Source organism: Gorilla gorilla, chromosome 4, assembly GCF_029281585.2.
Source record: "Gorilla gorilla gorilla isolate KB3781 chromosome 4, NHGRI_mGorGor1-v2.1_pri, whole genome shotgun sequence".
Lineage (NCBI taxonomy): Eukaryota > Metazoa > Chordata > Mammalia > Primates > Hominidae > Gorilla > Gorilla gorilla.
Window position 1 is genome coordinate 80,354,528 of NC_073228.2, and position 12,324 is coordinate 80,366,851.

Here is a 12,324-nt window from a genome sequence, read left to right on the forward strand (position 1 = left end):
TCAATAAATTTGCTAGAGCAGCTCTCAGAACTCAGGGAAATGCTTTACTTATATTTACCCATTTATTATAAAGGATATTACAAAGGATACAGATTGAACAGGCAGATGGAAGAGATGCATGGGCAAGGTATGGGAGAGGGGCACAGAGCTTCCATGCCCTCTCCAGGTCATGCCACCCTCCAAGAACCTCTACAAATTTAGCTATTCAGAAGCCCCCCTCCCCATTCTGTCCTTTTGGGTTTTTTGTGGAGACTTCATTATATAGGCATGATTGATCATTGGCTATTGGTGATCAGCTCAACCTTCAGCCCCCTCATCCCGGGAGGTTGGTGGGTAGGGCTGAAAGTCCCAAACGTGTAATTCTGCCTTGGTCTTTCTGGTGATTAGCCCTCATCCTAAAGCTCTTTAGAGGCCACAGCCACAAGTCATCTCATTAGCATTCAAAAGAATCCAGAGATTCCATGAATTTTAGGCGCTGTATGCTAAGAAACTGGCTAAAGGCCAGTTGCAATGGCTCAGGCCTGTAATCCCAGCACTTTGGGAGGCTGAGGCAGGAGGATCGTTTCAGGCCATGAGATCAAAACCAGCCTGGTCAACATAGTGAGACCCCCTTACAAAAAATTTAAAAATTGGCCAGGCGTAATAGCTCTTGTCTGTAGTCCCAGCTACTTAGAAGGCTGAGGATCACTGAGCCCTGGAGTTGAAGGCAGCAGTGAGCCATGATCGTGCCACTGACTCCGGCTTGGGTGACAGAGTGAGACCTTGTCTCAGAAGAAAAAGGAAAAAAAAAAACTGGGCAAAGACTAAATAACATATTTCACAGTATCACAGATTTGTATTGTCTAGGAAAGTGAATGTAAACAGACCAGGACACTAGTATGATCCCTGGGTTTCATGAAGGTCCCACTAAAGTCATGAACACAAAGTGAGACTAGGCATTGTGTTATATGGTTTTTCCAGCCATGTTTAACAGCTAGCTAAATAGCTAATTGTTTCGCTGCAGTTTATTTTAGCAGTTCCTTATTTTAGCACATTTCATGTTTTAAAATTTCTACCAATAACATTTTAATAAACTTTTTTACAGATAACTTCACAAATCCATAATTTTTTAAGTTACAATCCCAGAAATAGAATTGCTCATTGAAAGGGTATGTTCATTTTTAAAGTTATGCTAGAAACTGCCAAATTGCCTTCAGAAAAAGGTGTTTGTATCCCCACTAACACTAGTGTCAGTTTTCTTGTGCCCTTGCTCAAGTATACATATTATTAAAAACAATGTTGTGCCAGTTTACTAGATAAAAGGTGTAGTGCCTCCTTATTCTAATCTATTTGATTACTAGTGAGTATGTATGTCTTTTCACGTTGGTCATTTTATGTTTGTTCCTTTGTGGATTGTCATGTCCTTTGCTCATTTTTCTTTTGGGACATTTCTTAGTTTATAAGAGCTCTTGGTATTTTAATGATAGTAATCTTTTAACTGTCATGCATGCTGCAAATCTTTTTTCTGTTTGTTTGCCTTTGTATTTTGTTTTTGGAGGGTTTCTATGTATAGGAATTAAATTTTATGTTGTTAAATCTTTTGATTTCTGCTTTTGCATAGGTACTTCAAAAGACTTTCTACTTTAAGATCAAGTGTTACCTGTATTTTCTTTTAGTTCTATTTAAAACCTCTTAATTTATATGCCTATGCTGTTAACTCCCAAGTTGATTCACAAGTGTGTATACGTAGTTTGAATTTAGTGGCAATTTAATTATTTACAACTTCTTTTGCAGCAAGGATTTGTGGAGAAGATGGACAGGTGGATCCCAACTGTTTCGTTTTGGCACAGTCCATAGTCTTTAGTGCAATGGAGCAAGAGTAAGTTAGTTCATATTTTCACATTGTGCATCCTAGGGAATTTGGGTTCATTGTTAGGAATGGGCTTCACTCAGCTAAAAACAAAGTATTTTTGAGAATTTAAATATTTTGGATATTTACAAGATCATATAAAGCATACTCTATCTTGGTTAACAGTTTCTTTTAAATATAAATTATGTGAACTCTTGAAATTTTCATTTTCATTTTCAATGTTAATATTTCCTAAGTTGAAATAATTTGTTTTTACTTCTGAAATCATTTGGGGAGTGATTGAGTCTGTAGTGATTATGACTATTAGAATTGGTTTATTTATTTAAATAATGCATGTCTTCAGATGGCTCTCCTAATTTGTTAGTTAGGCTTTAAGCTAAATGGATGCTGTATAACTAAATCCACATAGATTTGTTGAAATGGCTCCAGAGGTTTTTTAGATTTATTACTGCTATGTGCCCTTAAAAAAAATCTATTCATTCTTTCACTTAACATTTATCAGAAGAGTGCTCTGTGTAAGACGTGGTTAGGCATAGTGCCAGTCTTGAAGGAAGTTACAGCCTAATAAAAGACATAGGGCATGTTGTTTGGTTACTGTAATATGAAGTGGCATGTGTTAAATGTCAGGGGAGAACTACAAAGTCATAAAAAGGTGGGAGAGATTACATACAGGTAAAGGAATCAGGAATGACACCATGGGGAGTAAGGTAGTGTTGACCTAGGCCTTTAAGATACAATAGGGACAGTATGGAAAGAGTATATTTTTCCCATTTAAACTCTTTCCTTGGTCGTTCCCTCAAATTTTCCCTTTTGTCCATGTGCAGGCACTTTAGTGAGTTTCTGCGAAGTCACCATTTCTGTAAATACCAGATTGAAGTGCTGACCAGTGGAACTGTTTACCTGGCTGACATTCTCTTCTGTGAGTCAGCCCTCTTTTATTTCTCTGAGGTAAAGTCTGCATTTCTTTTCACACTCTATTCGAGCATTCCAGCCTCTAACTATCAATGCTGGGGCCCTGTCTATAGGAAATAACACAGAAGAGCCAAGTCATTTCCAAAAAGATGTATCATTGTTTCAAGTTGTTTCTGATGGCAAGAGTAATTTAATAATATATTAGAGAGAACGTGAAAATTCAATGTATTAAATAACTCTAATTTTGAGAAACCTAATTAAACTACTGCATGTAAGAGAGTGCATGTTTTTAATTATTTGGAGCTATTTTAAAACCACAGAATTTGAAACTTGCTTCCAGTGCATAAATTGCAGACCAGACTTCAGAAGAGAAAAAAAGTAGTAAATTTTTTCTTATGCTCATCATTTTTACTTTAGTCACTTGATAGGATTGCCCAGTGAAGAAGCATTTGCAACAGACAATGAGTATATTAATCTTTTTGAGGCATACAGTTTAGTATAATGCTCTTTGTTAGGCTTCAACAAGTGAAATTATTTTGTTGGAAAGCAAATGACTATTAAGTAGAAAGAGGATTCCCAGTCTCACAAAGCAGTAATTTAGACACTTGATTCTGCCTCTTTACAAGAATACAGGTACTCAGTTGATTTGTTTTCTCACTCCCTTTCTTTGCTATAAGTTTAAATCAACAATTTGTTTAGGTTAATATGTCCTCATGGAATGGTGGAAATGATCAGATATAAAATATTTGGTTTGGTTAGTTTACTCTTTATATGTTTGCTGGCGAGGAACCACAAATCCAGTTTAGTATAATTTTTACTCTAGTTCACTAAAAGTTTGCATCCAGCTGTGTAGTGTTTGTTTCTTGTTAACTTTTTTTTTCGTCTAAAAGAATACTTTAAAACTTTTCAATCTCAAATGACTGTAACTTGCTGACAGGTGTTAACAGAAGAAGTAGATCTTTTTGTTTTTTGCTTATGACCTGTATTTTAATATTTGAGCTTATAGATTAGAGATTGTGAGAGAAATCTGTTTATAGTCTTATTTTCCCTTGTGTATTTTTTCTTCCTAGTACATGGAAAAAGAGGATGCCGTGAATATCTTACAATTCTGGTTGGCAGCAGATAACTTCCAGTCTCAGCTTGCTGCCAAAAAGGGCCAATATGATGGACAGGAGGCACAGAATGATGCCATGATTTTATATGACAAGTGAGTTATATTGATAGATGCATTCAGCAGATACTTATTGAGCATTTGATATGTTTTGTGGAAATAAAGATGAATAAACTCAGTCTCTGTTGTCAAGGAGTTCACAGGAGGCAGCATAAAAGCTGCTTTTATATGGTGTTTGTAAAGCTTTGGGGGTTCTTAGAACAAAAGTTTCTGCTGGGAAAGGCGAGGTGTATGTGGGGTAAACAGGATGGCAATGGTGGTGTTCAAGGAGTGTTTCCCAGAAGAGAGATTTTGTTTGGATCCCAAAGAAAGAAGGGAATTTTGCTACCCTGAGAAGGCAGAAAACAACATTCTAGGCAAAGGCATTGGCACAAAAGCCATGGAAACGTAGGGGAAAGTGGCACTTTCAAGAAACTTGAGTTTAGATAATCAAAGGGGTGGGGAATAAATATGAGGATGCTGGTACTAATTGGAATAGATTGTAAGGGACCTTGAATGCCTATTTATGGGTATATTATACTTTCTGTATAAATCTTCTCAGCCACGTTGTTAATTAGTTTTTTATTAGTTTTCACTGAAAATGAGAGGATGGAAACATCATACAGTAAACAAAATTGAAAATATCTGGTCAGGCAGATGATGAGCTTGTGGCCAGCTCTGTAACGTATGGTATTCTTTTCATTTAACTTTTCTTACTCTGTAAAAAAAGTAATTTGTGGTCGGGCACGGTGGCTCACTCCTGTAATCGCAACACTTTGAGAGGCAGAGGCAGGTGAATCGCTTGAGCCCAAGAATTTGAGACCAGCCTGGGCAACATGGCAAAACCCGCCTTTACTAAAAATACAAAAATTAGCTGAGCGTGATGGCGTGCGCCTGTTGTCCTAGCTACTTAGGGGCCTGAGGCAGAAGGATCACCTGAGCCTTGGGAGGTCAAGGCTGCTGTGAGCTGTGATCCACTGTACTCCACCCTGGGCAGGGCAGTAGAGTGAGACCCTGTCTCCAGAAAAAAACAACAACAACAAAGGTAATTTGTTATTTGTATCCTTAAGCAAATGCTAAAGGGGTAACTTGGGGATAGAGAAAAGTCCACAGATGTTAGGGTTTGAAGACACTGATAGTATCTAGGCCAGTGGTTCCTGAACATTAGTCTGTGGGCTCTTGCTGGGCTGTCTGCATAGGAATCACCTGAGAGCTTATTAAAAATAGGTTTTCAGGCTGGTTGCGGTGGCTCACGCCTATAATCCCAGCACTTTGGGAGGCCGAGGCAGGCGGATTACTTGAGGTCAGGCGTTCAAGACCAGCCTGGCCAACATGGTAAAACCCCGTCTCTACTAAAAATACAAGAATTAGCCAGGCATGATGGCACACACCTGTAATCCCAGCTACTCAGGAGGCTGAAGAAGGAGAATTGCTTGAGCCCGGGAGGTGGAGGTTGCAGTGAGCGGAGATCATGCCACTGTACTCCAGCCTGGCTGACAGAGGGAGACTCTGTCTCAGAAAAAAAAAAAAAAAAGGTTTTCAGTCTGGGTACCGGTGGTTCACGCCTGTAATCCCAACACTTTGGGAGGCCAAGGCAGGCAGATCACTTGAGGTCAGGAGTTTGAGAACTGCCTGGCCAACATAGTGAAACCTTGTCTCTACTAGAAACTACAAAAAATTAACTGGGCGTTTTGACGGGTGCCTATAATCCCAGCTACTAGGGAGGCTGAGGCAGGAGAATTGCTTGAACCCGGGAGGCAGAGGACTGCATCTCAAAAAAAAAAAAAAAAAAAAAGGTTTCCAGTCCCCCTGTCTCAGAAATTCTGATTCTGCAGGTTTGAGGTGTGACCAGGAATCTTTATTTTTAGAAGACATACCAGATAATTCTGATAAATAGCCAGTTTAGGGATGTAGTCTAATTTTCCTATTTTGCAAGTAAGGAAAATAAGGCCCAGAGAGGTAATGATTTTCTCAAAGTCACAGAACAAGTTAGTGGCAGAATTTGGACTGGAATGCAGTTCTTAATGTTCTGTCCAGTGTTTATTCTGCTACAATATGTTTGTAGAAGGTATTACGTAAGAAACATTGTTATATAGATGTTGAGATAGGAAGAGTTTACATTTAGAAATTTGGTCTAAAATGCCTGAACATTCAAGTCGTGGAGGAGTATTGACCAACTTACTCAATACAACATAGGAGATTCACATTTTGTTACAAAAATGCTGATTTAAAAAGGAGAGTTTTCTTTTTTTTCTTCTTTTTTATTTTTTGAGATGGAGTCTTGCTCTGTCACCCAGGCTAGAGTGCAGTGACACCATCTCAGCTCACTGCAACCTCCACCTCCTGGGTTCAAGCGGTTCTCCTGCCTCAGCCTCCTGAGTAGCTGGGATTACAGGTGGGGGCCACCACGCCCAGCTAATTTTTGTATTTTTAGTAGAGGCAGGGTTTCACCATGTTGGCCAGGCCAGTCTTGAATTCCTGACCTCAAGTGATCCACCCACCTCTGCCTCCCAAAGTGCTGGGATTATAGGCGTGAGCCACTGTGCCCAGCCTACTTGTTTTTGTATCATATATATGCATCATCATAATCATGCATTATCAACCTTTGTATTTCTGTCAGGACACAGAAACCATTAGAGTGCTTGGAAGAGAGCCTTTTTTTTTTTCTCGCATTTAATGCTTTTTTTGGTATTCATTTCATAATCAGCTTACCAAAACATTACCTGCATTATACCCCATCAAGGTAGAAATCTTTGTGTTATCAATATTGGTTACTCCCTTTCCACACCGAATCATCAGTAAGTCCTGCTCTATCCAAATAGATCATATGCATCTAGCTCACCCCTCAGTGCTGTTTTGTTTTGAATTTGTACATGTTTACTCCTGATGCCTTGTAGTTATGATGATGTGTTCTTATTTTATTCTGTGCATACAGGTTCTCAGCTCGCTTTTTAGGGAAAATGACCATGTCTTCCTTTCCTATAAATTCTTTTCTATCTATCAAGTCCTCAACAGAGAATAGGTACCCATAAATATGTGATTGTTAGTTTCTTTGCCTCAGTTGTAGTCTGATCCTTACAGCTTTTAAACAACAGTAGAGTTCACCGTCAAGAACTAAGGATGGTTGGCAGGCAGATAGAAAGGTAGCAAGTTGACCCAACTATCTCTGGGGAAGTGGGAACAAAGAAAGGTTACATCAGCACTGTCATCACATAGCTCTATAGTTCTAGGCCTGCAGGCTCAATCAAGTAGCCTTGTATAAGATTCTCTGGAGGAGGTGCCGAAAGTTGCTTATACTTGCTATGGAATTTGATTTTACTTCGGATATCTTTTTACCATAGGTACTTCTCCCTCCAAGCCACACATCCTCTTGGATTTGATGATGTTGTACGATTAGAAATCGAATCCAATATCTGCAGGGAAGGTGGGCCACTCCCCAACTGTTTCACAACTCCATTACGTCAGGCATGGACAACCATGGAGAAGGTAACCCAGAACTTCAAACGTATTAAACTACAAGAAGTTTTATTGGTAGAACTCATAAAATATAAGGTGGGAAAACCAAGCAGAATAGCACAGTGGAAATTGAAGCAGTCCAGCAAAGTGATTAAGAGCAGAGGCCTTGAGTCTGGCCTGGTATGTACAGTCACGTGCCACATAACATTTTAGTCAACAGTGGACTGCGTGTACGATGGTCCTGTACGATTATAATGGATCAAAGCTGGCAGTGCAATAATAACAAAAGTTAGAAAAAATAAATTTTAATAAGTAAAAAAGAAAAAAGAAAAACTAAAAAGATAAAAGAATAACCAAGAACAAAACAAAACAAATTATAATGGAGCTGAAAAATCTCTGTTGCCTCATATTTACTGTACTATACTTTTAATCATTATTTTAGAGTGCTCCTTCTACTTACTAAAAAAACAGTTAACTGTAAAACAGCTTCAGACAGGTCCTTCAGGAGGTTTCCAGAAGGAGGCATTGTTATCAAAGGAGATGACGGCTCCATGCGTGTTACTGCCTCTGAAGACCTTCCAGTGGGACAAGATGTGGAGGTGAAGGAAAGTGTTATTGATGATCCTGACCCTGTGTAGGCTTAGGCTAATGTGGGTGTTTGTCTTAGTTTTTAACAAACAAATTTAAAAAGAAAAAAAAAAAATTAAAAATAGAAAAAAAGCTTATAAAATAAGGATATAATGAAAATATTTTTGTACAGCTGTATATGTTTGTGTTTTAAGCTGTTATGACAACAGAGTCAAAAAGCTAAAAAAAGTAAAACAGTTTAAAAGTTACAGTAAGCTAATTTATTATTAAAGAAAAAAATTTTAAATAAATTTAGTGTAGCCTAAGTGTACAGTGTAATTCTACAGTAGTGTACAGTAATGTGCTAGGCCTTCACATTCACTTACCACTCACTCGCTGACTCACCCAGAGCAACTTCCAGTCTTGCAAGCTCCATTCATGGTAAGTGCCCTATACAGATGTACCATTTTTTATCTTTTATACTGTATTTTTACTGTGCCTTTTCTGTATTGTGTTTAAATACACAAATTCTTACCATTGCAATAGTAGCCTACGATATTCATTATAGTAACATGTGATACAGGTTTGTAGCCCAAAAGCAGTAGGTTGTACCATATAGCCAAGGGGTGTAGTAGGCCATACCATCTAGGTTTGTATAAGTACACTCTGTGATGTTAGCACAATGGCAAGCAGCCTAATGGAAATTCTGTTTATTGATTGATTGATTGATTGATTGATTGAGACAGAGTTTTACTCCATTGTCCAGGCTGGAGTGCAGTTGCACAGTCTTGGCACACTGCAACTTCTGCCTCCCAGGTTCAACCAATTATCCTGCCTCATCCTCCCAAGTAGCTGGGATTACAGGCAGGCACCACCATACCTGGCTAATTTTTGTATTTTAGTAGAGACAGGGTTTCACCATTTTGGCCAGGCTGTTCTCGAACTCCTGACCTTAAGTGATCTGCCTGCTTTGGCCTCCGAAAGTGCTGGGATTACAGGCATGAGCTACCATGCCTGGGCAGTAACTGAAATTCTCTAATGCCATTTTCCTTATCTGTAAAGTGACGATAATATGCATGTTTACCTCAAAGTTACTTTGATGATTAAAGTAAGGTAATGTATATAAAATACATATTAACATAGTACCTGACACATGGTAAGCATCAAAAAATGTTAACTACTTTTATTACTATTATTATTACGTATTTTTAAATAATTAGAGAGCAGTATCAAAAATTAGCTGGGCGTAGTGGCATGCACCTATAGTTCCAGCTACTCAGGAGGCTGAAGCTGGAGGATTGCATGAGCCTGGGAATTACAGGCTGCAGTGAGCCGTGTTCATGCCCCTGCACTCCAGCCTTGGTGACAGAGCAAGACCCTGTCTCCAACAATTAAAGAAGGCATTATGCCGCAACGTTAGCTTAGAAATGATCCAAATATATCACCAGTAACTGTCAACAGGATTGGAACCCTAGTTTTGGGTATTATGATCACTAGGTATTACTAATAGCTTATTAATAATAAAGCGTTGGCTAGGCATGGCGACTCATATCTGTAATCCCAGCACTTTGGGAGGCTGAGGTGGGTGGATCACCTGAGGTCAGGAGTTTGAGACCAGCCTGACCAACATGGAGAAACCCCATCTCTACTAAAAATACAAAATTAGCCGGGCATGGTGGTGCATGCCTGTAATCCCAGCTACTTAGGAGGCTGAGGCAGGAAAATTGCTTGAACCCGGGAGGCAGAGGTTGCAGTGAGCTGAGATCGCACCATTGCACTCCAGCCTGGGCAACAAGAGCAAAACTCTGTCTCAAAAATATAATTATAATAAATAAATAAAAGTAAAGTGTTGATGTTTGTGAATGATTTATTCTTCTAATGAACTAGAGGAGATTTTTCCAGGAATTTCAGAGCCAATGAGGTTATGTTGCTTATATGTGTCATGTGTATCCAGGTGAAAAAACTTAATTAAACGCTATTATATAATACCATACATAAACACTGAATTTTAGGAATACTGAAGAATGACATATAGAAGTCAAATCATTAAATAGCTAGTAGTAAACAGAATAGAGTGTCAGCTGTTACCCAATGATGATAATATTTTCACGATTAAAATTAAACCTTTTCTGATTTTAAAGGAAAAGTTCAGATCTGTATCATATAAAGAATGTAAATTTTCAGGGTAATAAAATTAAAATGCAGAGAGAAAATGCAAAAATAGTTCTTACTAGATGTGTGTATGTAAGGAATTTAGACTAATTTTAAGAACACTGTTAAAACCCTGGTAGTTAGGTAGGAAAAAAGACATGAATGATTCATTCAACAAAAACTTTGAGTATTTCTGTGCTAGATGGTAGTGTTACAGTGGTAAACAAAATAAATGTGTTTCTGCTATCTTGGAGCTTAGTCTACAAAAAAGGTACATATTGGCCAGGCACGGTGGCTCACGCCTGTAATCCCAGCACTTTGGAAGATTGAGGCGGGTGGATCACCTGAGGTCAGGAGTTCAAGACCAGCTTGGCCAACATGGTGAAACCCCGTCTCTACTAAAAATACAAAAATTAACTGGGTGTGGTGGCGGACACCTGTAATCCCAGCTACTCGGGAGGCTGAGGCAGGAGAATCACTTGAACCTGGGAGGCAGAGTTTCCAGTGAGTCGAGATCATGCCACTGCATTCCAGCCCGGGGGACAAAAGCGAAACTCCGTCTCAAAAAACCAGAAACAAACAACAAAGGCACGTATTAAATACGAACATAAATATTTACAAATTATACTGAATAAGTTCTCATGTTTATTATTTGCTTGTCCAGTTACAAACTTTTCCTTCGTAGAATTAGAAATATAAATAATAAACATGAGAACTCATTCAGTATAATTAATAATTATTAAATGTAAATAAAAACATCTATGTACAATTAGGCATTTATTTAAGAATTATTTGAAAAAAAACACAATGTGGAAACAGATATTTTGATATATTGCTAGTGATTGAAATTGATAATGTTCTTTTGAAGAGTAAAGTGACCATATATATCAAAGTTAAAATTTAACTCAGCAATCACACGCCTGGTGAGTTATCTTAAGGAAATCAGTTTGAAAGTAAAATCAATATATGCACAAAGACTTTAACATTTATCATAAACCAGAAAAATCAAGTTTCAAATTATATCCTATGGACTATTTTCTGCTAAAAAGTATTAATATCAACTTTATGTAATACTTTCTTGACAAATATTTTGGGGGAGAAAACCCAACAAAATTACGTGCATTGTAATTTTTTTTTTTTTTTGAGACATAGTCTTGCTCCAGCGTCCAGGCTGGAGTGCAGTGGTGCAATCTCGGCTCCCTGCAACCTCCATCTCCCAGGTTCAAGCAATTCTCCTGCCTCAGGCCTCCCAAGTAGCTGGGATTACAGGCACTCACCACCATGCCTAGCTAATTTTTATAGTTTTTAGTAGAGATGGGGTTTCATCATGTTGGCCAGGCTGGTCTTGAACTCCTGGTCTCAAGTGATCTGTCTGCCTCGGCCTCCTAGAGTGCTGAGATTACAGGTGTAAGCTACTGCACCCAGCCTTATGCATTATAATTTTAATTTGTAAACTGTACAAAGGGATAATACTTGTAGTACAACAAGAAGTAAAAACGTTTGTTATAGGTAGTTAACATTTGTAACCAGGAGAATTATAGGTAAAATTTATTTATTTAAAACAGTTTTAGTTGGATTTGATTTCAACTTTAAAATAATGCTTTTCATCTCTATCAGGTCTTTTTGCCTGGCTTTTTGTCCAGCAATCTTTATTATAAATATTTGAATGATCTCATCCATTCGGTTCGAGGAGATGAATTTCTGGGCGGGAACGTGTCGCTGACTGCTTCTGGCTCTGTTGGCCCTCCTGATGAGTCTCACCCAGGGAGTTCTGACAGCTCTGCATCTCAGGTATTGACTGATTGCATCTGCCGTTAGGGAGAAAAGCATACACATCCTTTCCTTCACATCCCAGTAACAGATCCTATTATTTGTTAATTTTAAGTTGTAGAAACAAAAGATAAATAAAAGCCAGGCACAGTGGCTTGTGCCTGTAATCCCAGCACTTTGGGAGGCTGCGGTGGGCGGATCACACGAGGTCAGGAATTCGAGACCAGCCTGGCCGACATGGTGAAACCCCATCTCTACTAAAAATACAAAAATTAGCCGGGCATGGTGGCAGGCACCTGTAATCCTAGCTACTTGGGAGGCTGAGGCAGGAGAATCGCTTGAAGCCAGGAGGCAGAGGTTGCAATGAACCAAAATCACGCCACTGCACTCCAGCCTGGGTGACAAAGTGAGACTGTGTCTCAAAAAAAAAAAAAAAAAAGAAAGAGAAATAAAATTAGACTACTTACTA

The 12,324-nt window shown here is 38.6% G+C and overlaps 1 protein-coding gene across 3 annotated transcripts in view; it reads left to right on the top strand.

Moving 5' to 3' along the window:
- AKAP10 (A-kinase anchoring protein 10) overlaps nucleotides 1-12,324 on the top strand; it is an 85,482-nt gene that overhangs the window by 45,471 nt on the left and 27,687 nt on the right. For all 3 annotated transcript variants that reach the window (XM_019028414.4, XM_063706591.1, XM_063706592.1), the window contains 5 exons: nucleotides 1,774-1,858; nucleotides 2,674-2,797; nucleotides 3,832-3,968; nucleotides 7,253-7,397; nucleotides 11,703-11,876. In XM_019028414.4, the coding sequence (XP_018883959.1) occupies nucleotides 1,774-1,858; nucleotides 2,674-2,797; nucleotides 3,832-3,968; nucleotides 7,253-7,397; nucleotides 11,703-11,876 (665 nt within the window). The remainder of the gene's footprint in view (nucleotides 1-1,773; nucleotides 1,859-2,673; nucleotides 2,798-3,831; nucleotides 3,969-7,252; nucleotides 7,398-11,702; nucleotides 11,877-12,324) is intronic.